This window comes from Lepidochelys kempii, chromosome 10, assembly GCF_965140285.1.
Source record: "Lepidochelys kempii isolate rLepKem1 chromosome 10, rLepKem1.hap1, whole genome shotgun sequence".
In the NCBI taxonomy this organism is placed as follows: domain Eukaryota; kingdom Metazoa; phylum Chordata; order Testudines; family Cheloniidae; genus Lepidochelys; species Lepidochelys kempii.
Genome location: NC_136389.1, coordinates 63,248,201 through 63,276,088, shown reverse-complemented (window position 1 = coordinate 63,276,088; position 27,888 = coordinate 63,248,201). Strand labels below are relative to the sequence as shown.

The window sequence follows — 27,888 nt, the reverse complement described above, 5'->3', positions numbered from 1 at the left end:
TCATTGCTTAGTTTTTGAGTAGCTAGAATGGGTAGAGATTGTGAACTGGTAGCTCACAAAGGGTAGGACATCCAGAAGAGAGACACAAATACAGGTAAAAGGGAGGAAAGGATGCTGGAGATGGGAGAGAAACAAAAAAGGAGAGAATCAGCAGCACATTTCCCCCACTGAATGGGACAGTAAGATCCTGAACAGACAATACGCACTGATCATTGATAAGCTCTTTGGGGCAGCAACTGTCTTTCTGTTCTGTGTTTGTACAGCACCTAGCAGGACATTGTCCGGTCCCTGAGTGGGGTCCCAGGCGAAGAGTAATAACTGAATGGGCAGCTACTAGAGAGGCTCTATTTGCCCTTTGTGCAAAGCCCGCAGCTCTGCTGTGGGCGGAAGGGAGCAGCGAGGGAGCCCCAGACATACCCAGCAGCCCGGAGACCAAGCCCAGAAGAGCCATGCAGGAGAGCCCCGGGCACTGCACCGGGCCAACCAGCAAAAGCCCCAGAACCGAAAGCGAACGGCCCCAGGGCTCTGGGTTATGAGGCCGGGCCGGGGCCCAAGCTCCCTGCAGCGCCAGCCACGCTGCGGACGCTGCGGAGCCGCAGCCGGTGATTAGATCAGCCCATGTAACAAGTTTAGGGAGAGCGCTGAGCCTCCTCCTCCCGCCCCCTGTGCGCCCCCGAGGGGCCCGCCTGCCTCGCAGCCAATGGCACGGAGCGAGGCGGCTGCATGTGGCGGCGCTGACCCAGGGCCCGGGCTGGGAGGAGACAGGAGCGGAGCCGCCCGCGTCCCCTCGCTCACTCCGCTCTCCCCAGCTCCGGGCTGCACTTCTCCGCGCGGCGGCGGCGGCGGCGAGCCCAGGGCTGCACGCGGCGCCCCTCGGAGCTGCTGCGGCGCGCGGCTGCACCATGGACTCGGACTCCGCGGAGCTGAGCGAAGGGGAGCTGCTCGCGCCTGCAGGTAGGGAGGGCGGCTGCCGGCGGGACCCGCTGCGCTGCCTGGACCCGGCTCCAGCCCGGAGGGTCGAGCTAGGGGCGGGGGGACGGCTCCGGTCACTTTACACGGTTGGTTTACAGCCACTTCAAGGGCAGGACAGAGCTGCGGGGGACTCGGAGCAGGGATGGCGTTGGCAGAGGGAGGCGGGGGCCCTAGAGGTCCCTGTGTGTGCCGGGGAAGCTGGAGGGGTCCTGAACCAATCTCCTCCCTTGAGGGACTAAGCCAGCACCTGCCCCGTGCTGCCGGCGGGGGCATTCCCAGTGCAGCGCAAGAAGTTGCTCGCCACATGTGAGCCGGGGTGGAGGGTGGAATTATGGACACGTCAGGCTGGAAGGAGCCTCCAAAGGTCAAGTCCAACCCCCTGCACGGAGGCAGGATCAAGTGAATTTAGATCATCCCTGACAGGTGGTTGTCCAACCTGCTCTTAAAAACCTCCAAGGATGGGGATTCCACAATTGCCCTGGGAAGCCTAGGCCAGAGTTTAGCTACTCTTAGAGTTAGAAAGATTTTCCCCATATTTCACCTAAATCTCCTTTCCTGCAGCTTAAGCAGATTACTTCTTTTCCTACTTTCAGTGGAGAACAATTGGTCACTGTCCTCTTTATAACAACCCTTAACATGGTTGAAGACTTGTCAGACTAAACATGCCCATTATTTTTAACCTTTCCTCATAGTTTTCTACAACTTCTATCAGTTTTGTTGTTGTCCTCTCTGGACTCCCTCCAATTTGCCCATATCTTGCCTCATTGGAATTGGACACAGTACTCCAGCTGAGGCCTGAGTGCTGACTACAGCCAGACAATTGCCTCCCATGCCTTACATACAATGCTCCTGTTAATACAACCCATACTAGCATTGTTCACAACTACATCACATGGACAACTCCTATTTGATTTGTGATTCACTATCACCCCAGATCCTTTTCAGCAGTACTAATACCTAGCCATTCTCCATTTTGTAGTTGCACATTTGATTTTCCTTTCTAAGTGAAATACTTTGCACTTGTCTTTATCCATAAGTCCTCCCCTGGTGCAGCAGCAGTGGGTTAGCAGGATCCAATAGGTGATGAACTCTGCCAAAGACAGAGAAGTCACTGTAGCTGCCCCTTGCACCTTTCCATTCCACTGCAACTTCAGGGACAGAAAAAGCAGTAACTCCCCTTTTTGTTGTCTGAAGAACTAAGACACTAGAATACAAGGCATTCAGCCAAATTCTGCTCCCTGTTACATCCACTCAGTTGAAGTCAAACTGGTTCCTCTGGTGTAACAGTGTGATTTGACTTAGGGGGTTAAATTCTACCAGGGTGTGTGTGACACACTGAACATAACAGAGCTTGCCTGGTGACAGATCTGGTCCATTATCTGGTCCAACATAATATTCAGGAGCTGCATTTTTTTTCCTTTTTATCCAGAACTACAAATATTTGACCAAATATTTGGAAGGGAAGACTTTTCCCCCCTCAAGCCCAGACATGCAAAATCCTTAGGCTTTTATTTTTAGAGTGTCTTAACTTGTAACTGTCACAAAAACATAAAACAGCTGCTTTCTGGTGGCTGGAGCTTGCATAGTTTTTAGGTAAGACTGAAAACCACTGATGGAAAAACACTTTCCTCTGCCATCCCCAACCGACCCACATCCCTAAGTAGTGAGCAAAATAAATGAGTAATCGTTGACTTGTCCAGTAATTGAAGGATGCCCAGCACAGAAAGTGAATAAAGACAGTTCCCTGTAATGCTGGATTTTACATTACTTTACAGTAGTTCTAGCTGCCAGTACATTGTTTTCCAATTTCAGTCCAAAGGGAAGAGTTGTACAATAGAAAGGTCCCCCACCCCCATACATATCTTCAGGTTTTAACTTCATACAATTTCTTGTTGGTAACCCTGACATCAACAAAGCTGTCTACTGTAGTGTCTCACAATGAAAGACTTCCTTACATATGACAGCAAATACATGATTTCTTAATCTAGTCCCTGGAAGGGCCTGATTCACTTACATTGGTGTAAATCAGGAGTGGCTCCTTTGAGTCAGTGTAGTCACACCAGCAAAAATATGTAAGCGAAATCAGAATCATACCCATGTTTATTGTTGTCCAACTTATTTTGTGATTAGAGTAGACAGAGATGAAAAAGATCTATTAAGAAACATTGCAAAGCCTTCTCCTTTGAGAATGCCTTTCTACAGAAAGTGCCACTCACAATCCAAACGCCCCTTTTATTCCCAATCACCATTTCCCCTCCAAAAATAACCTAGCCCAAGCAGAGTTCCAATCTCTGTAAAGGGAAAAGTCCATTAGAGACTTTGTTATTGATTTTACAGCGATGGGTGACAGTATAGAACTCTAGGATAGATAGGTCCCCTCTGGTGAAGTCTCCTAAAAGTATAGGCTTGTTTCCTATAGATTATTTTTTACTTTTGGCCAGCCTAGTTTTACGATAAGGTAGATCTGCAAGTGATGTCCTGGTACATATTTTATCATTTGTTTAATAGCTTTATAAGGTAATAGACAAACATCAGGCTGTCCAGCTCCCCATGCCTCCTGCATTAAGGGAGTGCCCTGTCATGTGTTTTATATTCAGGCTGATATACCATTAAAATATATAATTTCTTCTCAATAATCACATCTTACTCACTGTTTTAAGTTACAAAGGAATGTCAGTATTAGAGACAAGCTGCTTTAAGACAGCTCCTACCAACAATTTGTGGAGATTAAGAGTTTTGTTTTTTTTTAAATGGTTTAGAATTTGGCCTAAACACTTTTTCTCACAGCCTGCTAATTTCCAGCAGTTAATGCTCAGCAATGTATTAAACCTCCCTTTCATCCATGCTGTCTTTCCTCCTTGTACAAAATCAAAAAAATCTGGTATCCCCAGTCATGCAGGGCAGCAGAATTAAACAGGTAGTATGTAATTCTTCAAAAGAAAAGCACTATAATGCTCTCCCCACCCTCTGCCTAAAGGACTTGTTTTACTAGGTGTTCCTTATTTGTTTGGATCCACATATGCTCTGAGAAAGCACTGTGTGGTTGGATTCTTTTTTTTTTTTTTTTTTTGTCTTTTTCGCCTACTATTCCATATGTACATGCAGTATATGTGTGTATGTGGGTGTTTGATAATCATACTGTCAGTCACTACCAAAGGCATAGAAATCTAGGGGTTCGCTTATTTCACAAGCAGAGGAAAGGGAGGGTGGGGAGAAATTAGTCACTGCGGCACCCCGTGGCAGTGGCCAGAGGTATTCTGCGTGCAGAGCGTAGCGGCAGAATGCCTCCAGGATAGCCAGGAGATGCACATTCAGGGCAAAGTCCTGGTTCTGTTGAAGCCAATGGGAGTTTTGCCATTGACTTCAGTGAGACTAGGATTTCACTCTCAGAAGCAGCACATACACTTTTTAGATGTTTAGCATGCACTCCCTTCAGCACCATTCCTAGTTGGTGTATAGGGCAGGAGGGCCCTGGCCACTCAAGGACACTTAGATTGTAATCACTTTGGGCAGGGTCTGTCTTTTTACTGTGTTTGTACAGCACAGGGAGGTCCTGGTTTACTACTAGAGCTCCTAGGTGCTTCTGCAATATAAATACAAACCACCACCACCCCTTTAAGGATTGAAATACTCCAGCAGTCCTAGTCTTCATCCCCCACCCCCACCCCTTGCATTCGGCGAGTGCAAACCCCAGCATTCTGGCAGCCCGCTGCCCAGGTACTGAAAGTATGCACTTTCGCTGGTCCAGCTGGAGTCTAATCTCTACATTCCAGAAGTCTTGTTTCCTTCAATAACCAATTACAGCTGAGTCTACAAGAGGAGCAGAAGTACTTTTTTCCATGTTTATGAACATCACGGTGGTAACTTCATGTGGATGTTGTACACAAAAAGCTCCTTGAATGCAATAATGTGGGATAAATGTTAGTTGTACTTGAAAAATCATCATCTCCATACTAGAATATCCAGCCATCCGAGACTTGGCGTCTATCACAGCCTCTTTCTCATCCATCTCTGCTTTGTACTCAAGCTAACTATTTTAAGATAAATATATTTGACTTTAGTGTCTGGACAGACTTGTCCCCACACTAGAAGTACCAGACATGTTGTCATGCTTTTCAACACACACATTGTATAACCAGTTTATTAAGGAGGGAAAAGTTACACATTTTGACTACATCCCAAATTTCACAGTAGCACATACCCTGTCCAGCTTCATGATTTTTACTACAGACTAGCCATGCTTACTCCATAAAATGTGATCATCCTATGGAACCTTTCCCCGTCCCAAGAATTGAGCAAGTAATACTTAGGATATAACATAGCCACAGAATAAGAGTGACAGACATCTAGGGATTATTCTATAAAAAGTCATTTTCAGAAGCAGAATCAAGTTTTTTAACTTCATACTGAAAAGATGCTGAAGAAGTGAGAAGTTACCAGAGAAGGCCCTGATCCTGCAAAGGCTTCGTTTCAGGCATGTGTGTAGTCCCCTTGAAGTCAGTGGGCCTAATTTAAAATCTATGAAGACTAAGCCCCTGTGATAATCTGGTCCATTTTTCTGCAGAAAACAGGCCATAGAATTTCAAGTTGCCTGCAGTAGTCATGGTATGTCATTGGTGTCACGGAGTGAGTGACAGAAAGAGAGAAGGGCAGATCCTCATCTGCTAGCTATCTCAGTTTACACCAGTCTTCTATCATATTGGCTTTAAAACGTATGACAAGCTCCTAGCTCAGAATACAGACTGCTGCTTTTTTTTTTTTTTTTAAACAGAGAAGTACTGCATTTATATTCTGATCACAGGAGGAGAAAGGGCTAAATTACACCACTCTCTCTCCTATAAGGCAATGTAAGGCCCCTTCTCCCCCCATGAAAGTTTATTCTATCACAAGCCTGATTTTGGAGCCCTTTTTAGACCAAACTCTCTCAGTGATCAATGGGAATTTGGCCCAGGCACGACAGCAGGTAGGGCCCCATGTAGAGTTCTCAACTGGTGAATGGGTTTTATAGAATATTAACACTTCACAGTTTAGGATTTTGTATGCTGCCAGTGGCCAAAGCAAGTATACACTATGGACAAAATTCCTGGCCCTGTTGAAGTAAGAGGGAGTTCTGCTATTGACTTCAATGAATTAGGATTTTCCCCTATCAATTCAGGCACAAAAAGCTTAATGCATATTAAAAATTGATAAATTATCTGAACTCTACCATGGGAAATAAATATGCAATTAGTAAACAGTATCAGATTTTAAAATGATTCATTAATATAAATAGGGCTCTAAAAACAGTTATTTATTTGGAGCTGACCAGTTATGTTATTTAATTTGGACTGCTTAGCAAGTCATTGTCTGCAAATCATTTACCATGTTATATGATCTGCATACACATTTGTGTGTGAGCAGCACAAGTCTGTTTTGTATTTTATCTGGATAAGTACAATCAAGAGCCATTCTAGACAGAGCCAAGATACTTTTGTAAACAGACTTATTTTAGATCTTAGATCTTGGGAGACAGGCCAGTCCTTGCTTACAGACAGCCCCCCAACCTGAAGCAAATACTCACCAGCAACCACACACCACACAACAAAAACACTAACCCAGGAACCTATCCTTGCAACAAAGCCCGTTGCCAGCTGTGTCCACGTATCTATAAAGGGGACACCACCATAGGGCCTAATCACATCAGCCACACTATCAGAGGCTCGTTCACCTGCACAGCTACCAATGTGATATATGCCATCATGTGCCAGCAATGCCCCTCTGCCATGGACATTGGCCAAACTGGACAGTCTCTACATAAAAGAATAAATGGACACAAATCAGACGTCAAGAATTATAACATTCAAAAACCAGTAGGAGAACACTTCAGTCTCTCTGGTCACTCGATTACAGATCTAAAAGTGGCAATTCTTCAATAAAATAACTTCAAAAACAGACTCCAACGAGAGACTGCTGAATTGGAATTAATTTGCAAACTGGACACCATTAACTTAGGCTTGAATAAAGACTGGGAGTGGATGTGTCATTACACAAAGTAAAACTATTTCCCCATGTTTATCCCCCCCACCCCCCGCCCCTAGTGTTCCTCACCACGTTCTTGTCAACTGCTGGAAATGGCCCACCTTGATTATCACTACAAAAGGTTTTTTTTCCTCTCGTGCTGGTAATAGCTCACCTTACCTGATCACTCTCGTTACATTGTTTCATGTTCTCTGTGTATATAAATCTCCCCACTGTATTTTCCACTGCATGCATCCGATGAAGTGAGCTGTAGCTCACGAAAGCTTATGCTCAGATAAATTTGTTAGTCTCTAAGGTGCCACAAATACTCCTTTTCTTTTTGCAGACTTATTTAGAAACAGAAAAGTAGTGTTATAAATAGTAATGTTAAAATATCCTGCGGCAAAGTTCTTCGAGTCGGGAATTATGGAGGTTATGCAGCATTGAAACTGTATCTGCAATGTTTGCAACTACTTTTTGGAATGGCACAGTGATCATTTGTGGAATTTATGTGGACATAAAGGCTGCACTTTATCAGGGTGAAAACCTGGGATTTGATTTTTATTTATATTTTAGCAAGTTTTTTTTGCCTTTCTGTAACAAAGGTCTGAATCAGCAAACTGGGAAGTGTAATAGGGTCTAGTCAGGAAGAATCTGGTAAGACATTTACACAACAAATAAGCAGTATTCACAAACACTGGGAAAAGCAATTGACATGTTGCATAAAAGCCCCTGTGCATTGCTTCAGGGCTGCACTCACCAACAGTGTACCCAGCTGCTTGGATAATGGCAAAGGGCTCTGTTCACCCCTCTGCTGGAAGGCACAGAGAGGTTAGCAAAGCTGGATGAAAAGTGACAGAAGTATGGGGTAAAGTGGAGTTGATGCAACACAGTCCTGCCTTTCCCTGGAAACCTGTAGAAGCCCCTCTGTGACCTAGCGTTGAGGACATAGTGTAAGCAGGGGGAAGGCCAGGGAGCAGCTGTTTCTCATGCAGCTATTGAATCCTGGGACAAAACTGCCAGGAAACTGCAAAGGCTTCATTTTAAGCATCAGAGTAACAGCCGTGTTAGTCTGCATTCGCAAAAAGAAAAGGAGTACTTGTGGCACCTTAGAGACTAACCAATTTATTTGAGCATGAGCTTTCGTGAGCTACAGCTCACTTCATCGGATGCATACCGTGGAAGCTACGGTATGCATCCGATGAAGTGAGCTGTAGCTCACGAAAGCTCATGCTCAAATAAATTGGTTAGTCTCTAAGGTGCCACAAGTACTCCTTTTCATTTTAAGCATGTGAGCAATCCCTTCAAAGTCAGTGAGCCTACTCTTCGTAGATTTAAAAGCCATGGTGATAATCTAGTTCATCCTTGTGCATAACACAAGCCATTGAATTTCATGGGGATGGCCCTTCCTGGACATGGGTTAGAATCTGCAAGATGATGCTCTATTTACCACATTAATCCTTGGAATCTACAGTGTTTGCAGGCTGCAACTCTTTCCCCCATCCAAGTGGCCACTACTCTCTATCCAGTGGGAACTCCAAGTTTAAGTCATGGAGTTTGGTTGGTTTCCATGATGGAAGAGTCAGTCAGACCTCAAACGTGCTGTTACTTGACCTTAGCAATTGCTGCATCACATAACCGTTTGTTACTGTGCTGTAGTGTTGGTTCCTCAAACTGATGGTTTGCTTCTGTTTGGAATTTAAGGCTTAATTTTATGAACACTCAATAGAAAGCAGAATAATAGAAAAATAGAATAGCAGTGTACTATTCTCGGGCACTTCTCATTGTAGCTGCTGACAAATCAGAAGTGAATTATCTTACTTCTACCTCTCTCACTGCTCTACTAACTGGCTTATCACACAATCTTGATTTTTCAGCCTCATTCTGCCTTGGTCTCCCATGCTGTGCATGGACAGTTGCTGTGCAACACAGATTATGTGCTATCAGTGATACTACCTTTCATAACTGATAATGAAGTCCTTCCTCACTGCCCAGTCAGTGCGCTGTTTTTCCTTCCTTTGCATCAAGAAGATTCGGGGAGCTGATTTCTCTCATTTCCTTCCTGCGGCTGCACTTAAAGATTCAATGATGTTTCATGTAATAACACAAAACGCCCTACAGTTCCTGGTGGACACAGTCTTCTCCACTTCTTTCATGTGTTGCATTGCAGCAAGCTGTTCAGCCACCATTGTGTTACACTTCAGAGGTGAATGTTTATTTCACACAGGGTTGTGTGAGGTTTAGTTTTTGCATGTATAACACGGAGCTCCTCTGTTGGAAATTCCAGTAGAAGTGAAATTCACAGGGCTTGTGTTTTTTAGGGTTTATTAATTTCATTTGTCAGGGTTTGCTAGTTTTAGCAATTTGAGTTTTATGTAAATGCCCAAAAACTCATAGTTTTATGGGTTTTTCTTTTTCTTTGTATATACTATTTGTTATGTATATTCATTCCTCATTTCAGCCGTATATACTGTAATGAGTAATTTCTCTCTCATGTTCCCCAGTGTGCTTTAATGTAGTGCAGTTTCTAACAGCACTACATTAAAATGCACTAGGCAACCTTTAATGCACACCAACAGGTCTACACAGACCAATTAATACACAACACTTCAGTGTGCTTTAGAAGTCATACACCTGTTGTCCAGATTGCTGTTCTGTGTAGACAAGCTGCTAGATCCAAGTAACCATTTCTGGTGTTTCCAGTGCTTATTGGATAAACACCAATTTAATTTGTTTTATATTGGGGGTATTTTATAGGTTAAACCTAAAGTAAGAAGTTCTACTTCTATACCATAATAATCTGCTAAATAAGGACACAAATAAAATCTTATGAAAGATTATTATTTATTTGATAGCTATCTTTCCTCTGTTTTGATTTGGCCAAGAAAACCTTGACATTTGTCTAAGGTTAAAGGAAATAATGCAGAGTTACATTTTTCATTTTAACCCTGAATGTTTATATTTACATTTGTAACCCCTTGGGAGTTAAGTGCTTGACGAGCCCACTAGGCACCTGTCTGCATCTAAAGGCACCTAAATATCTTTTAAAATATGGCCATTAGTTCTTGGACTAACTGCAGTTGGTTAGGTTTTTCAGACTCCACCCCATCCTCCCCCAATAACTAGACCTTATCTCTGTCAAAAAATGCTCATGAGCCAGTATATCTAACCTACATACGATTATACACTTTGTCCATTTTTTCTCCCCTTAACATATGCTTGTTTTTAAGAACATATTGATATATTAGTCATTACAGCTTAATTTCGGGTATCATCCTCATAAGAAGGAATTTGGCATTATCAGGACAGACATGGCTGAGATTTCTCTTACTAGACCACTAAAAGGAGATCAGTCTATTTATCCAAATGCAATTGCCACTAATGTTCCTTCTCAGAGCACTAATCTTATAGAGATCACACTGAGTAGATGGAAAGCCAGGAACAAAACAGATTCACAAGATAGATGAATACTGGTACCCACCAAAATTCCAGGCTTCTGCCATTAATTTTTGGAGTAAGTGAGGTGTCTGAAGGTTGAAAGCAGCTCCAGCAGTCAGTTGTTGATCTGCTGGTATTCAGTTATCCTCCAGACCAGTGTACTTTCTGCTGTTCTCCAAGGAGGTTGGGGGAAGAGATTAAGTTTCTTTTTAAACTATATAAAATCGTTAATTTCAGCAAGCTGTAAAAGAAAATTGCACTGATTTTGGTTTGTGCAAGTGGTTTAAAGTTCTGTTATAAGAAGGGTGACTTCTCAGAAAGTAAAAGACCAGATTATGGCCATAGGAACCAGTGTCATTTTAGGGTCATAGCATGGCAGAATCTGGAGACATTCTGCCTGCAGTGAATACGGGCAGGTAGAATTCTACGAGACGGAAACATGAGGGGTGTCAACACCCATTAAAAAAAGAATAGCATGTGCTCCTCCCACCTTTGAGGATGCCAAAAGGGAGGGCAGGACCAGGGCCATGACTCTGCCCCTTCTCTTGGGTGTCTAAGGCCACTGATGCTGCTGAGTCCCTTGCATCTTGATCTCAGGATTGTTGTAGCCAAAATTTTGGCTACAACCTCTCACCTTGACTCCGCTGTGTAGGAGCAACTTTAGTCCATTACTCAGCTGAGTAGGAGCTCCTTTGCTGTATTTCCACCTTTCATATCTCCAAAGTCCACCTTTCTCCATTACTAATACCAGGATCATCTCTCATCTTAATTATTTTAATTTTTCCCCTCTCTGGCCTCACTGCCTCTCACTCAAGGCTCATATCTTGCTACTCAAGCCATCTTCTCCTGGTGCTCTGTCCGTGTCACACCCTTCCTTCTGCAAATTCCCCCATTGACAAGCTCCTCATCTTTGTTTCTCAGGCCCTGCATAATTTCCCCTTTTCCCCCCACCCTCCCATCTGTGTCATCTCCACACATACTTAATTCTCCCTGCATTCTTTCTACTCCTCTCTCCTTTGTTTCTCTCCTCCCATTTTTGGCTTCATCCTTCTGCTATTGAGACAGACAGTGGGTCTGTCAATAGTTTATATGTCATGACAGTAGAAAATTGTTAAGAGGAAAAAATCATATTCCCTTTGTAGTCAGCAGAGGTAGAAATTGGGTGTTCTCAGCAGGTTGACGTTATCTCACCCCTATAATAAAGGGCAATGGACTTGGTTAGCAAGGTTGTTTAAAGAAAAGAGATCAAGAGGGATTTTGAAATTCTGAATGGGCAGACATGTAGGAACCTGCCAGAGAATGAGACAGACAGCACACCTGAGCAAACAATCGTGTGGGGAAACACGAGCGTAACCTAACCTTAATATGATAATGGATACGAAACGTTTGGACTTCAGCAGCAGATCAGGTGAGGGAGATACATGTATCTGGCTCTGGACACAGCAGCATGAGGCTGTCAGACTGACCAAGGGAGGTCAGAGAAGGGAATTGCTTTCCAGCTATGTAAATTTTCCTTTCTTAGTAGAGAGGCTAAGGGATGCCTGCCTCTCCGGGCTTTGGCAGAGTATTCATATGAAGACAGTCTGAGTAACAGTCTCTTTCCATTTTTAGAGAATCTTTTAAAAAGAGAGTTTGTTGTGTGGCATTTCACACAGACTGGCCCCAAAAAGAGCAAAGTTCTTCAACCTCTGAGGAGAAGGCGCAAAGGCAAGAGGTATCTGGAGCCAGTCCTTACTCGGTCTCTGGCCAAAGCACATGGACAAGGGTAGCCTCTTCCAGTGAAGTGTCTTGCAGAGGTCTAGCACATGCACACCTACAAGACGACACCTAGGGACCCAAAAGGAGGAGAATGTGAGTTGGTGGAAGCGTGAGCAAAAGTGAGTTGCAACCTTTGCTCTGTCCTCATCCAAGAGCTCACTCCTCTCCTGTCATAAATATAAAGGGAAGGGTAAACCCCTTTGAAATCCCTCCTGGCCAGGGGAAAGCTCCTCTCACCTGTAAAGGGTTAAGACGCTAAAGGTAACCTCGCTGGCACCTGACCAAAATGACCAATGAGGAGACAAGATACTTTCAAAAGCTGGGAGGAGGGAGAGAAACAAAGGGTCTCTGTCTGTCTATATGCTGTTTCTACCAGGGATAGACCAGGAATGGAGTCTTAGAACTTTTAGTAAGTAATCTAGCTAGGTATGTGTTAGATTATGATTTCTTTAAATGGCTGAGAAAAGAATTGTGCTGAATAGAATAACTATTTCTGTCTGTGTATCTTTTTTGTAACTTAAGGTTTTGCCTAGAGGGGTTCTCTATGTTTTTGAATCTAATTACCCTGTAAGATATCTACCATCCTGATTTTACAGGGGGGATTTCTTTATTTCTATTTACTTCTATTTTTATTAAAAGTCTTCTTGTAAGAAAACTGAATGCTTTTTCATTGTTTTCAGATCCAAGGGTTTGGGTCTGTGGTCACCTATGCAAATTGGTGAGGCTTTTTATCCAACATTTCCCAGGAAAGGGGGGGTGCAAGTGTTGGGAGGATTGTTCATTGTTCTTAAGATCCAAGGGTCTGGGTCTGTAGTCACCTAGGCAAATTGGTGAGGCTTTTTACCAAACCTTGTCCAGGAAGTGGGGTGCAAGGTTTTGGGAAGTATTTTGGGGGGAAAGACGCGTCCAAACAGCTCTTCCCCAGTAACCAGTATTAGTTTGGTGGTGGTAGCGGCCAATCCAAGGACGACGGGTGGAATATTTTGTACCTTGGGGAAGTTTTGACCTAAGCTGGTAAAGATAAGCTTAGGAGGTTTTTCATGCAGGTCCCCGCATCTGTACCCTAGAGTTCAGAGTGGGGGAGGAACCTTGACACCTCCACTTCCGATATTATCTTAAACCCACTTTTTCAGGAAATCCTTCCTCTTCCTCATTGCTGTCTTGTGTGATTTGGTCTTACCTGAATGAGATAAATTTGGATTCACAGAATACATGTTCCCTGAAGTTCCATGTAAATTTACATCACTTTATACTGTAAGTAGTTAATGATTGTTGCTCTTACGTGGAATGCAGTTTGTTTGCTTTGCACAGCTCACTTAGGCACAAATTCCCTTAGCACAATCCTAGAGGGGTACAAGTGACTTGTAGCAGCTGGATTTCTGTTAATACCATCATTCCATTTCCTTATTTTATCAGAAATAAATGGAGTTAGATTTTCTTGCGATTACCATAAATCAGCAGTGAGGTGGTGGAAAGGCACAACAAAAATACCTCTGCCGTCTGCACCCTGAAATACAGAAGCATCACCTGACCTGCAGAATAACCGTATGAGGCAACCACAGTTGTACAAGGTTTATCGATTATACCCCAGCATACGCTGGGGCCTGAGACAACATTTGTATAAATATGGTTACATTTTTCTGTAGCCACATTTGATGGAAATCCATATCAGATATGTTCCATTATAATAAACTGGTAATTGTGGGATAGTTTATTTTTCATACTTCTGAGAAAGAGAGGGAAGAGGTGGTTATGCTTCTTACTGGTGAAAATAATTTAGATGCTTATTTAGATCACGCCTGGCAACAATGCAAGCAAATTCTCTGCTGTACTGACCACATGGTTATATAAAAAGAGATTAAAAAGTTGCTTGAGAATAAAACCCTTAGACACTAAACTAGCTTTTGTAGCAATATTTTGTCCAGTTAATCAAGTGTTTTTTATTATCTTTACAAGCAGCTTTGATTATGAAGTTGAATGTTACAGGCTTCCAGTCTAATGCAGAGTGAATATTTTAAAAATGGTATTAAAGTCTACAAGCATAGTCATTCCAGGAAAGAAGTTTATTTTATAAGAGCACGTAACCATTCACATAACAAAGAGACAACAGTTTACAGATTACAAGCTATTAGCTTTTTGGTGCTTGTATGTAATTCCATTAACAGCTGCTTCTCATTACCTTTAATGGGAAACACATATGCACACCAACAGAACAGATTTTTTAAATCATTTTACACATTTCAAACAAATCTGAAAGACTAAAATTGCTGGGACAGATTCTGTCCTGTATCTCCCGAGAGGCACAGCTGTGGGACAAAGGGAAAGGAGACCCCAAGTCAACTTTGTGCCACCTTGATTCTGGGCTGCTGTCAGGGCCAAAACATCCCAGAATTTGAGCAATCCCCCAGCCTGCCTCCCCACAACTGTCTATGGACAGCACCACAGCCCAGAAACCCTGCAGCCTAGGGGCAGAATGGGTTACATATAGCAGCCCGATGCTGCTTCTGTGCTAGTGGAATTCCCCCTAACCCTTTGTAGCTCCTTTCCAGCTCTTGAAGCTGCATATATGGACTGGGGTGGGAGTCAGAATAGGTGCCACTGGCTTTACTAACATGTTTTCAGTATTTATAAGTTAATGTGAAATTCACTTAGACACACACATGCACACACACCTGTTCCAAGCAAAAAACCAAAGCTAGTGTTAATACAGCTTTCACTTTGAACTCCAGATCTCAAAAAAGGTAAAAAGCAAGATTTTGCAATGTTAAAACTGAGAAGTCACACCCCCAGAAAGTCAGGAATTCTAGAACTGAGTCTGAAAGTTTCTTCCCCTGCCTCCTTCTGCTTATGTCATAATGTACAGAATAAAAAGGAATCACATTATGGGAGAACATTCTCCTGCGCACAAAAGGGAGTTAGACACCATGCGCTACATTGGCTGCAAAACTGATCTAACTGGTTCAGGGAGGACCATCCAGAGAAATAATGATCTGCCTCTACAGTGCCACAGATTGTACACCACTCACCCCTTCCTGCTGCCAGTGTAGCATTGGAAAAGTTGACAGCTACATTGTAGCTAGAAGTGAGCCGCCTAGCCTATGTAGACAGGCTTGCACTAGCTCGGCTCAAACTCCCATGCTAAAAATAGCTGTGTGGCTGTTGTGGCACCAGTGTAGGTTTGGACTAGCCACTCAGGGGGTAGAGTGGGTACAAGCCTCTGCTGATACACAAATATCCACACTGCTATTTTTAGGACACTAGCTCAAGTTGAGCTAATACAAGCCTGTCTACCTGGGCTGGAGGGCTTGCTCCCAGCTGCAATGTAGACGTAGCCACGTTGTGAAGTGGCAACTTTCTGATATTTCAAGAGGCAAACATTGGATTAAAGAGGTGCACAGATCTCAGTTACAATGTCAAAGGGATGAACAGTAGGTTGGCCAAACTGTACATTTGGAAAACTGTACATTAGGAAAGTAGACAGATCCTCTTTAAAGCCCAGAGTTAATATAAATACTTAATTGCTGGTATGGGACTGGGAGATAGGGAAATCTTGCAAAAGTTTGCTTAATGATGCAAAATTGAGTGTGTCTGATGATGGTCCCTTCTGACCTTAAAAGTCTATGAGACAGTTAGGAGAGCTGAGTTCTAATCCCACCACTGCCACTTACCTGCTATATAACCTTGAGCAATTCATTTAAACTCTGTTTCCCCTCCCACCTTTTGTCTGCCTTGTCTGTTTAGATTTTAAGCTCTTTGGGAGCAGGAACTGCCCCTCCCTTTGTGTTTTTACAGTGCCTACTACAAGGGGCCCCAATCCCAGTTATTATACAAATAAATAGAAAATAAAACTAATGCAATGCACTGGGAGAATGATAGTAATTGTAAAATTCATTAATACAGTTGCCATAATATATCAGTCATGAAAATTTCACAATAGCCAAAAGCCAAGAAGCAATTTCATATCTGACACTTGCTCTTAAACACCAAGGATATATATGCTTTCTGTGCTGGGTGGAGTAAGGGAAGTAAGGGCAATAAATTGCTCAAAGGAGATTGCTGTATGGAAACTAATTGATCTTAACCACACTTGACATCTTAAAACAAATGATTAGATAATTCTTTGACAAGCCATGCCAAAGCAAAGGAATGCTACAAGCAATGATAGGAATTCCTATTTTCCCTTTTAAAAAAGCAGCTCAAGAGAAATCAGCAACATATTTCCATCCTTCTATTTGCTTCTGATTCAGATTGTCTAGCTATGTGGCAGAAAGCATGTTTGGAATAAAAATAGAATCCACAAATTGAAACTGTAGGGTTTTTTAAACACACAGTTCTTGTACTGAACTAGAGAGAGAATCCCTTTCACTGAAGGATAAGTTACCAGAAGGAAATGTTTGCCACTGTTAGCACGTTCATGACCATTAGTATGTTTTCTACTGTAGCGGGGATCTTCCAGGTTTACTCCCTGCAAATTAGGGATGGGCTTCAACAGTAAAGATCAAGTCCAGATCTGAACGCTGCAAAATTCAGCGACTGGAACTGGATGCAGGGTTTTGGTTTGGGCCCCATCTCTGCTGTTGGTTTGTTGTATACTCTGCAGCTTGAGGTTTTAAGAATCTAACATAGCTGAGTTAAACAGCCTGGAAGCCAACAGGCCAACTCACTAACCAGTGTATCTAAAACCACTCCCAACAGCATGCATATTTCAGTCCCGTTTCTTCAAGGCTTGAGTTTTAGTTCTCCCAAATAGACAAAACAGTTTAATGTAAATTCTATGAACCATGTGCCATCCCCTGGCCCAGAGTCTTCTGCTGGAGTATCTACTCCTTGCAGGTCTCACTCCTCAAAACCCTCTGCCTGGGAGTTAAGGAGGGTCTTTCTGCCTCCTTTTGTTTAGGTTTTCCTCCAACAACTGCATTTTTATCCTACAGCGGGGGTCGGCAACCTTTCAGAAGGGGTGTGCCGAGTCTTCATTTATGCACTCTAATTTAAGGTTTTGCGTGCCAGTCATACATTTTAACCTTTTTAGAAGGTCTCTTTCTATACGTCTATAATATATAATTAAACTATTGTTGTATGTAAAGTAAATAAGGCTTTTAAAGTGTTTAAGAAGCTTCATTTAAAATTTAATTAAAATGCAGAGCCCCCCAGACCCGTGGCCAGGATCCGGGCAGTGTGAGTGCCACTGAAAAATCAGCTTGCATGCTGCCTTTGGCACGCGTGCCATAGGTTGCCTACCCCTGTCCTACAGGATTGTGCTCACAAGCCAAACCTCAGGCTGCCCTTTATACCCGGGCAGGTCTAGTTCTAAGTCACCCAGCCTCCATCAGCTGATCCCAGGATTTACTCCCTTTCACCTAGAGAACTGGGCTGAGCCTGACACAAGGTGCATCTGAGCCACATCCCCATTAGAGAGAGAGCTCGGGGTGTATACAACCCTTCATTAACAGAGCTGAAATGACAGCGTTTTGCCTGTAGCAACACAGGCGTAGAATTCCCTGCCATACAGCCCTTTCAGTGGATAGGCTGGTCATACATCTCTCATTCTGAAGAGCCACTACTCAGACTACTACAGTTACAATTATTGCCAACCCCAAGCATGAAAAAAAAAAATCAGGAGACTGGGGCTCTTGCTATTTGCCTTCTGGTTTGAGCCTTTAGGGAACTCGGGTCATGTTGTCAAGCGAGCTTAAATATATGAAAAGTGAGATTCTGTCATAATCACTTGTTTCCATGAACTGGAGTTTTAAATATGAGTTAGCAACACTGCCTGGGGATTCAGTTTAGAGAACTTAGGGGTTTCTTATACCGTTAGCTTTCAAGAATTTAATTGAAAAGGTACATTTCACTTACTCTGCCAAGCCTCTAGGGCACAGCTTGGCACTAGGGTATTTGGAGGCCCGCAAGCATTGAGGTATTAGGGTTACATAACACGTCTGAAACGATCCAGTGTCTCCATCTTGATTGCCAAAATATTTAAAGGAATAACATGGCAATGTCAAGCATGTTGTAGGATCTTTCAAATAACTAAAGGTTTAAATACAGTAACTCCTCGCTTAACGTTGTAGTTCTGTTCCTGAAAAATGCGACTTTAAGCAAAACGATGTTAAGCGAATCCAATTTTCCCATAAGAATTAATGTAAATGGGGGGTTAGGTTCCAGGGAAATTTTTTTCACCAGACAAAAAACTATATTTTATACACACACGCTATAAGGTTTAAACAAACAATTTAATACCGCACACAGTGATGATGATTGTGAAGCTTGGTCGAGGTGGAGGAGTCAGAGGGTGGGCTATTTCCCAGGGGATGCCTTACTGCTAAACGATGAACTAGCCTTCGGCTGAGCCCTCAAGGGTTAACACGTTGTTGTTAATGTAGCTTTACATGCTACAAGGCAGCACAAACGGAGGAAGGGGAGACAGATGTGCATTGCCCCTTTAAGTACGCTGACACCACATTCTAAGTACATTGCCCTTAAAAAGATCAGGAAGTTGAGACAGCAGCTGTGGCCAGGAAGCTGTCTCCCCCCTGCTCTACAGATGGGGTAAGCAGGGGGCAGGAGTAGGGGGAAGGGGGACACCCTGACATTAGTTCCTCTCTTCCCCCCTCCCCTGCATGGCAAGTAGGAGGCTCCAGGTAGCAGCTCCAAGGCAGAGAGTAGGAGCAGTGCAGGGCAGTGGGTGGGGGACTGACAGCTGAACTGCCAGCAATTGGTAGCCTGCTGGGCAGCTGCTGCACGGGGAACTTAGGGGGTGGGAAGCTGATGGGGGGCTGCCGGTCCATCCTGGTTCCAAGCCCTCACTGCTAGCTCCAGCGGGCTGCTCTTCCTGCAAGCAGTGGACAAAGCAGGCGGCAGCCAAACTGTGCTATAAGGTAGCATTGCACAACTTTAAACGAGCATGTTCCGTAATTGATCAGCAATGTAACAACGAAATGAGGTTAACCGAGACGACTTTAAATGAGGAGTTACTGTAGGGTGCTCAGCATCCATACATCAGAAATAAGAAGGGAGGATTACACCTAAGAAAAGCTCTCTATTTTTTCTATTGTATTTTCATTGTGTAAGCAAAAACATCCTTGTCATACTTTATTCTGCATTCCTGGATGAAATCTTCAGCATGTTGGTAAACTCTTTGGGGGCAGCGATTGTCTTTTTGTTCTGTGTTTGTACATGCGAGCTCTGATCTATGACTGTACCACAATACAAATAAAGTATAGCCTGTTTTCTTTTCGGCATAGAATCAGTAGAATTGAATAGGAATGTGTTCCTCTGCCCACTAGGATTACCAGTCCGCCAGGATTGTCCTGGTATCTCCAGGAATTAGAGATTAATCTTTAATTAAAGACTGTCTTGTGATGAAACCTCCAGGAATACATTCAACCAAATTTGGTAACCCTACTCCCCTCCAGTATGGAAGTATTTAGCTATTATTGGCTCATTCCTCACGTGTTACTAGCCATCTTCTGTTAAATGACTGTTAATTCTTTTAGTTCTGCCTTTAAGTTTGTCTCTTCACTTGGGGTGAAGTTCAAAGAGGCTTCACATGGGGCTTAAGCAGTACACAGTCCTTCTGCTGGCCCTCTGACAGAGGTGAATCGATGGAGCATGTAGTAGTAACATGTGAGGAGTATGTCCAGTAGGAAATGCTTCAATCATTTCTTCAAATTGCTCATTTTGTGCTACATCAAGGTACTGTTACAAGATAAGAAAAGAGGGTTGGAACTCGATAAGATACAAGACAGGTAGAGACCTGAACTGTTTTCATGGAAGAGTCAGACAGCTCTTTGTCATAGTTTGGGTGTTGAAGACCAACACAGACTGCTCCTGAATGGAGCTGAACAGGGGTTACATTTCGATAAGGATGATGAAACCGGAAAAAGCTCACATCAAACTCAGTGTTCTGCTCACCACTTCAATAAAGTTTGTCAACGCGACATTTGATCTTGTTGAATCTGAAGAAGCCAATTTTCTGAAACCAACTTTTTGAAATGAGCACAAATCCTTTGTAAGTTATTAGTGAACAGCTACATTTTCCTTGGAAGAATTATTTTTATTACTTCAGTCCATTCTATCACTTGTTTCCTGCTACTTCTTACAATTTTAGGCCTGTGGACTCAGAAAAATGTACACATGGCTATTTGGCAATTAAACACTCATTTGCAGGAGGGGCACCATCATGGATCAAAGCATTGTGGTGTCAAGCAATGTACAGACACACAGACCAAAAAAAAAAAAAAAAAAGCAGCCACACAGCCCCTGCCCTAATGAGCTCAATCAAATTTATGACATGATGGAACCTGAGGATGTGTGGGAAAGGGAAGGGAAGGTCATAGTAAAGCAAGCAAGTTACCATATATTACATACAGTTCTTGTATATAAGAATCACACTCCAGACACTGGACAGTAGCCATTTCTGGGTAAGACATGGCAGTCACTCTGCACCAGGAACATTAAATAGCAGTCTTCAGGAAAGGAGCTTAAGAACTCCACTAATGAAACTAGAGATAATTTTTAGGAGTTAGAATTAGTCATTTAAATAGGAAACTCACCCCTAAATTAACATTCCTGATCTGGTGAAATCATGGAATCTTTTAATGACCATGAGTGTTTAGTTCCTCCTTTTGAAACAGAACACCTCTAGGAAACAGTGATTCTAACACCAGGCTGGGTCACAGATGTTCAAAGGGAAGAGGGCCACTTTTTCGATCATAACTGCTGAAGGCTGCCTTGGAGGTCTGTCATTAACAAAGACTTTATTGTCTTTTGAGAATATACCTTATATGGCAACATGAGAACCACCTTTTGCATCTATAGGCAGAGTGTTTTCATAAGATCAGCGTTCCTTCTGCAGTTTCAACTTGAACACATGCTCTTGCAGCTGCAATTAAATTGTGGCTGCAAGTTCTCTTATTGCACTGGTACTTATTTGTGGGTGCAAATTGCATCTGCAAAAAGGGAAGGTGGGTTTCAGCCCCTTTAAAAATATACCCCTAAACATAAACCTCTGATTGACTCCACAGTATTTTGCATCTTCTAGTGGGAACAAAAAGTGGAATTAAAGGAATAGTATGCAGATTTAATGGGCAATAGATACACAATTTGGCAAACCTGAAAATACCATTTTCTATTTTAAACATATGTTTCACTGATTTTCCTCAACAATGAAAACAATGCCATATATGGCAGAAGTAAAATCTTACAAAAGTAGGGCTGTTCCTAACATGACTCAAGCTAGACTAAACAGACAGTCTCTCTCTGGCTTTCACTGACTTATAACATGAAAAGGAACATGGGAACCTATAAACTACAGGGAAGATTACTGTCCTTTTCATAGGGTTATGGCTTTCCCCTGGATTATTTTTCTAAGCAGACAAATTCCTTGGAGTATAGGAAAGGGAAGACTCCTTCTGTGGGAAGGGTAAGAGAAGTGCTTTGATGGCCCTTCAGTTACCTAAGGGAAGGGGACTTTGAGCTTGTAACCAGACATACCAAAGGACCATCCAAGGAGCTTGAGCGGGTCAAAGATCCAATTACTTATGTCAGATTTTAGTACTCAGAGACCATTGGGAGTAGAGGAGGATAGAAAATTTAAGGGCACTGAAAGAGAATGATTGATACTGTACCTCTCAGGCAGCCTTGTGTAGGTTCAAAGGAGAACAAGTTAATTTAACATGCACATGGTTGGCCAGGTTGGGGAGCACCCAATATTTACCTCTAGTTCTTTGAGTGAGCGCAATCAGCAGGGATGGGGGCTGCCACTAAGGAAAGATTAGCCCAGAACAAAGGGTATGTAACTTTTATTTACCCACAGATCAGGTGAGGTTAGCAGTTCGAGACACAAAGGTTTGGTTTATCAGGGTTAATGAGCATGTGGTATAGTAGTCAGTTGGGCTTAACTTTATCCAATTTAAGGTCAATGGGAGTTCAGCCTGGACAAGGAAAGTAGGATCAAGCCCACAGGTTAGACCAAGAGCACTGGTAAAAATGGGAGTTAAACCCACGTATCATGAAAAAAACCTGGTGCGCAAAATGACTGGCACCGATGCTCACATATCCTATTGCCAGATATGGGCTGTCCAGGCTGAAATTCAGTTGTAGGTGTTAAAGGGGTTAAAGTGTTCATAAAACCTCTTGAAACAAAAAAGCCTTGAACATCTCAGCAGAAAGCAATATGAATTTAAAGTACATCTCCAAGAAGAATTCAAGCATCACCATTAACGAAGACTCATTCCAATTAACTCCACTTCTCTATGTCGTGTAAGTTTGTTTATACTGGTCAGCCCCACTCTTGATTTCTTTCATGTTACACTGTGTTCTTGCTAGAAACAAAGTTCCTCCTGTGATTTCAGCATTAAGGTCAATGGAAGTTTTGGGTGCTCAGAAAAACTCAGGATTAGTCCAGGTGTTTCCAAGTCTCTAGCCAAAGATTCCCAGAGCCCTGCATTCAGTTACAAGGGACAAGAGCTAGATTTGTAGAAATTCAGACATTTTGCTTGGTGATTTCTCAGTCCATCCTTGTAAATGAAAAGCAGGCTGGAGCTGTTGTCTGAACTAATTCAGTTTATTTTTAACCTCTGCTATGCCATTGCATAATGTGCTGCAGGAAGAGGAACCATCTCTCACTGCCCCTGACCCCCACTGCCTCTTTTTGGCACCACTTTGACAGGATTCAGAAGTGCAATAGCTATGTAAAAATTATTTTGTTTTTAAGTAGATTCAGGTTTGTTTTCTGAACCGGTTAGTGAATTTCTGACCATATTAAAGGTGAGACTTAAATGAAACAAATATTTCAGTTTGATAATAGCACGGTTTCTGCTCTGTAGGAAGCCTGGAGCAAAACAAAAATCTAATCACATTTAATATTCCACTCAGACTTTTTAATCAGTTTCTACATACCTGATACATTTACGAGGACGCTCTTGCCTGTCTCACTGGGTATTATAAAATGCTCTTGGAGATGTTTGGGCAATACAGAGTAATATGATCCTTAGCTGAGCAATTCTTTGACTTGGCTAAAGAATTGAGGAATTTTTTCAGTACTGAAAAGAGATAGGCAAGGGCCTTTGACTTTGATATTTAGGAGGTTTTTTTCAGGTTCAAAAGCTCTCAGCATAGCTAAGAAGGCTCTCATCCTTGGCTTCCCCCTAAACAAAAACAGTTTTTTTAAAAAGTGGTAGAGACCTTTCTCTGCTCCAAGATAAAAATGAAATCCAGAGTTCTAGCTACATGACATCACATGTGAATGGCAATTGCATAGTGAGGTGCAAAGTGACTTTATAAGCTTTGATGGAGGTTGTTGAAATTTTGGTCGTTAGGATGTTATTGTCAACTTCCTTGAAAAATTGCCTATTTTTGGAATCCAGTGACATAGTGTCACCTCTGCTAAAGTATTAAAATATTGAAATTAACTATAAGCACCTTCAAATGACAAAGTATTTCAAGAGCTCAAAAGAGCAATAAAGAAAAGATCACTAAGTTAGCCACAGGATTTTTTAAAATTACAAATTTAAAATTTTTAAATTTAAACTTTCTACTATTAATAACATTTAAAGAATTCTCAGTAGTTCTTTGCATACTTTATACTGAAGCAGTATGCCTTTACACTGAAACAAGTGCAGCCTTTATTCAGGCAAGCTTTCTGGTCAAAAATCCTGGTCCAGGGGATTGGGTGCCATATGTGTCTGTCTTGTTTTGGGAGCTGGAGGCAGGATTGTGTTTTTCCAACATTTTAGAAGGAGATTTTCAAATCCACAATTGGCACTTGGGTGCCTAATCAATTCTGTGGGAATTCAGAGCCTAACTGCCATTTGTGGCTCTGAAAAATCTCTCCCTTACAACCTAAAGGTTTAAGATGTAGCGTTGAAGTGGGCAAGTAGAAAGAAACTGAAAATAATTAACTAGCTAGCCAGCAAATAAACCTAGGAGTAAGATTCCGCTCAGTGTCTGGAAATACTGTGATTCGGGTTTCTCTTTCACAGTCTCCAACTTACCTCTCATGGTTGCTAGGAAACCACAGCATTATAGTACAGTAATCATTTCCAGTCCATTCTGAGATGTAGTTAATTAGCTCATGTGTGAAATTTGGTTCAAAAGAGAAGCAACAGAATAAAGTTTATGTTTAACTATCTTGTATTGCATATTTTACAAAATGGGGGATTTATGCTAGGTCAGTCTGGTGACAAGAAAGCTTTCTGAAAGGATCGTTTTTTGTTTGCATGTACTGTATAATGTTTGGGTAGGTTCTACAAGAGAATCAGAGAATGGGGGGAGGGATAGCTCAGTGGTTTGAGCATTGGCCTGCTAAATCCAGGGTTGTGAGTTCAATCCTTGAGGGGGCCATTTAGGGATCTGGGGCAAAAATTGAGGACTGGTCCTGCTTTGAGCAGGGGGTTGGACTAGATGACCTCCTGAGGTCCCTTCCAACTCTGATATTCTATGATTCTATGAGTAGTTCTGCCCCTAACTGTGACATCCCATCCTGCTGCAAACACTAATGAAAGTTCTCAGCTTGAGTCTGAATTCTGACAGCCACAATGAGAGAAATCAATGTGATCAGGAGAAAATAATGAGCATTATTTTAGGGGGAAGAGCCCTGCTTTCTGACTCCCTTTCCTCACATCTCATTTGGCACATGGGGTTACCAGTCTGGCAACAGAATGGTCTATCTTTGAGTGGATGGACTACAAATCAGGGATCAGTTCTGTGACGAGGGGAAGACGGTAGGGAAGAGGGTTACAGATTGGAGGGAGCGGAAGGAAAGAAGAGAAGGTAAAAAATTGAGGATGCTGCTGCTGCTCCTTTTAGTTAATCATCCCCTAAAAGAAAAACAAGGAATCCACTAAAACTGATTTGTTAATAAAAAAAGCTTTGGGTATATAAATATACAGTAGAACCTCCCAGTTATGAACTGACCGGTCAACCACTCACCTCATTTGGAACTGGAAGTACACAATCAGGCAACAGCAGAGACCAAAAAAGCAAATACAGTACAGTACTGTGTTAAACGTAAACTACTAAAAAAATAAAGGGAAAGTTTAGAAAAGATTTGACATGGTAAGGAAATGGTTTGTGCTCGTTTCATTTAAATTAAGATGGTTAAAAGCAGCATTTTTCTTCTACATAGTACAATTTCAAAGCTGTATTAAGTCAATGTTCAGTTGTAAACTTTTGAAAGAACAACCATAACGTTTTGTTCAGAGTGACAAACATTTTAGAGTTATGAACAACCTCCATTCCTGAGCTATTTGTAACTGAGGTTCTACCGTATTAGTATATTAACAGTCACTTGCTATCCCTCCTTCTCTGCATCCCTTATTTACCTGCACAAGGTTCAATATTATGTTTTTATGGAAATAATCACTGGCCTTATTTGCTGGGAAGATCTCTAATTAGTGCAGCTTAAAAGGAAAGAGTTTTGTATTTTATTTCCATTACACATGACAATCTGATGTTACATTAGGAAAGAAATTTGAGTCCGCTCCAAATACAACTGCATGCCATATAAAGCTCATAACAGGTCTGTCAATGCCTTTTTAGTGTTGTAGCAGTGTTCGTCCCTGCGTATGAGAGAGACAAGGTGGATGAGGTAATATCTTGTATTGGACCTACTTCTGTTGGTGAAAGAGACAAGCTTTTGGTTTTAAAACACCATGTAGACATACCCTCAGAGTGCACACAAGTTACGTTTTGGGTATTCTGTAAACAAGACTTTGGATTCCGTTTCTCAGTATAATATTCTATGAAGTTCAGAAACTTCCTATGGTGCATGCGCGAGATCCTATGAGGTAAGGAATACAACTCACATTGTGCAACTCACATTGAAATATTACAGTAGCAACTAGAGGCACCAACTGAGATCAGGGCCCCCACTATGCTAGGCATTATACAAAATAAACAGCGAGGCAGTCCTTGCCTCAAAGTGCTTACAAAGCTAATTAGACAAAGCATGAAGGAAAGGAAGTATTATCCTTACTTTACAGATGGCAAGTTGAGGCATAGAGAAATTAAGGGATTTATCCAGGATCACACAGGAAAACTATGGCAGAGCCAGGAATTAAATCCAGATCCCCTTTTTTAAGCAAGGTACAAGCTGGAAGTGTTTAATTTGCTGCTAAGCCAGACATCAGTTGATGTGGGACTGAGTCTGTTCCCATAAAGATAAATGGTAAAGTTAATGGGTTCCATCATGAGGTTTTGGCCACCATCAATACCTTTGAAAGTTCTTTCTCCTTCATTTTGTCATGGTTTTGGCAATCTGTAAGCAGCGTTAGCACCCTTTCACTTGAATTGCTATGGAATTTGCAAGCCTTGCTACAGTAGAAGGAGCTCCATATGTCATACTAAACAAGGCAAGTACAAACTAGTGTGCGAACAGAGGGAAAAATTACAACAGAAATAAACCAGGAAGCCTACATCAGCATGTTACTTTAGAGTTACTAGCTGAACAGCACTTCAGATTATTTTGCTTCCAAATACTGGTATATGTATTTTTATCTATACATACACACGTACAATATTATTTGCTCTTATTACTGTCTTGCATAATTTCACACATTTACTCATGAACAAATCACATTTCACTTCCTTAGGTATGCTCTTGCCCCCACAGTCTATGTAAATTTGCTTGCAGAGCTTTGTATCTTCCTATCCTTTGTTTTTTGCTTCATAACTGTACATACATAGTACACAGAGGTCCTTTGTAATTCCTCCTTTTCCAAAAGATGTTGGCTTCTCTTATTTTCATACTAAGATCCTCATTTCCGTCCTGGATGCCATTTTCTAGGTCTCCCTTTCTGTGATAAACTGCACAATCTTGAAGACATCCTCACAATGATCCTTTATAGTGTGTTATGGGACTTTCCATATAGCTTTGCATTCAAGACTTCTTTAGACAGCAAGGGTGATCAGACAGAGCTGAAGGTGTTGGAATGAGGGCTTTGGATGTATGTTGGTGGAACGTCTGAAGGGGACTCTTGACTTTTCCCATGAGTACTCAGCTCCAGCCAGCACCACTCAGATTCCAAGGGGGACCTAAGCAAACAGTAGGAGTTGCAGCATGCACAAGGAACATGATCGCCACCTATTGTTCACAGAAAAGATATCAGAAGAGTGGGTTGTGTCAGGGGATGAAGGGGCTGTGACTGGAAGAACATTAAGCTCTGGTTGCACAAGAATCAGTATGTGAATGAACATGTGTCGTATTTTTAAGGGTGCCCACTCTCCCGGGACTCCTCTGGCCACAGCAACTCCCAGAACTCCTGAGGTGGGGAAGGCACAGTAGGAAAGGTCATGCAGCCCCAGGCTGTCTTGGGCATCTGTGTGTGGCTAGAGGGGGGTAAAGTGTGTGTGTTCCCCTTCCGTCTCCCAGTCCACTCTGATTTGCTTACTCTTGCCTCCACCTAGCTCAGATGTAGGATTTGAGAGCGTTAAGACAAAATATACTGCTTGAAGGGAACGGGTTTAATTAGGACATCAATTTCCAATGGTTTAAAAAAAAAAAATCTGTAAAAGGACAAGTAGTTCTTCTTCTAAGTACTTCACCAGCCGAGAAACCCTACCTTGTACGAGTTATTTGAAACCCAACTCTGTTCTAATAGTTCAAGATTATTTTTTATATCTGCTGGGGAAATCATTGCTGTAGCTCCATTTTATTTTCCAAATAAGGAATCACCACAGAAAGTATGACCCTCATATCACTAATCTAATAAGCACCTTCGTTAT

The 27,888-nt window shown here is 42.3% G+C and overlaps 1 protein-coding gene across 1 annotated transcript in view; it reads left to right on the top strand.

Annotated features, from left to right (window-relative positions):
- The first annotated feature begins 807 nt into the window (after window positions 1-807).
- Window positions 808-27,888, top strand: part of TNFAIP8L3 (TNF alpha induced protein 8 like 3) — a 57,955-nt gene continuing 30,874 nt past the window's right edge. Inside the window, exon 1 of the mRNA XM_073303875.2 lies at window positions 808-954. Coding sequence (XP_073159976.2) covers window positions 903-954 — 52 coding nt within the window. The 5' untranslated portion in view covers window positions 808-902. The remainder of the gene's footprint in view (window positions 955-27,888) is intronic.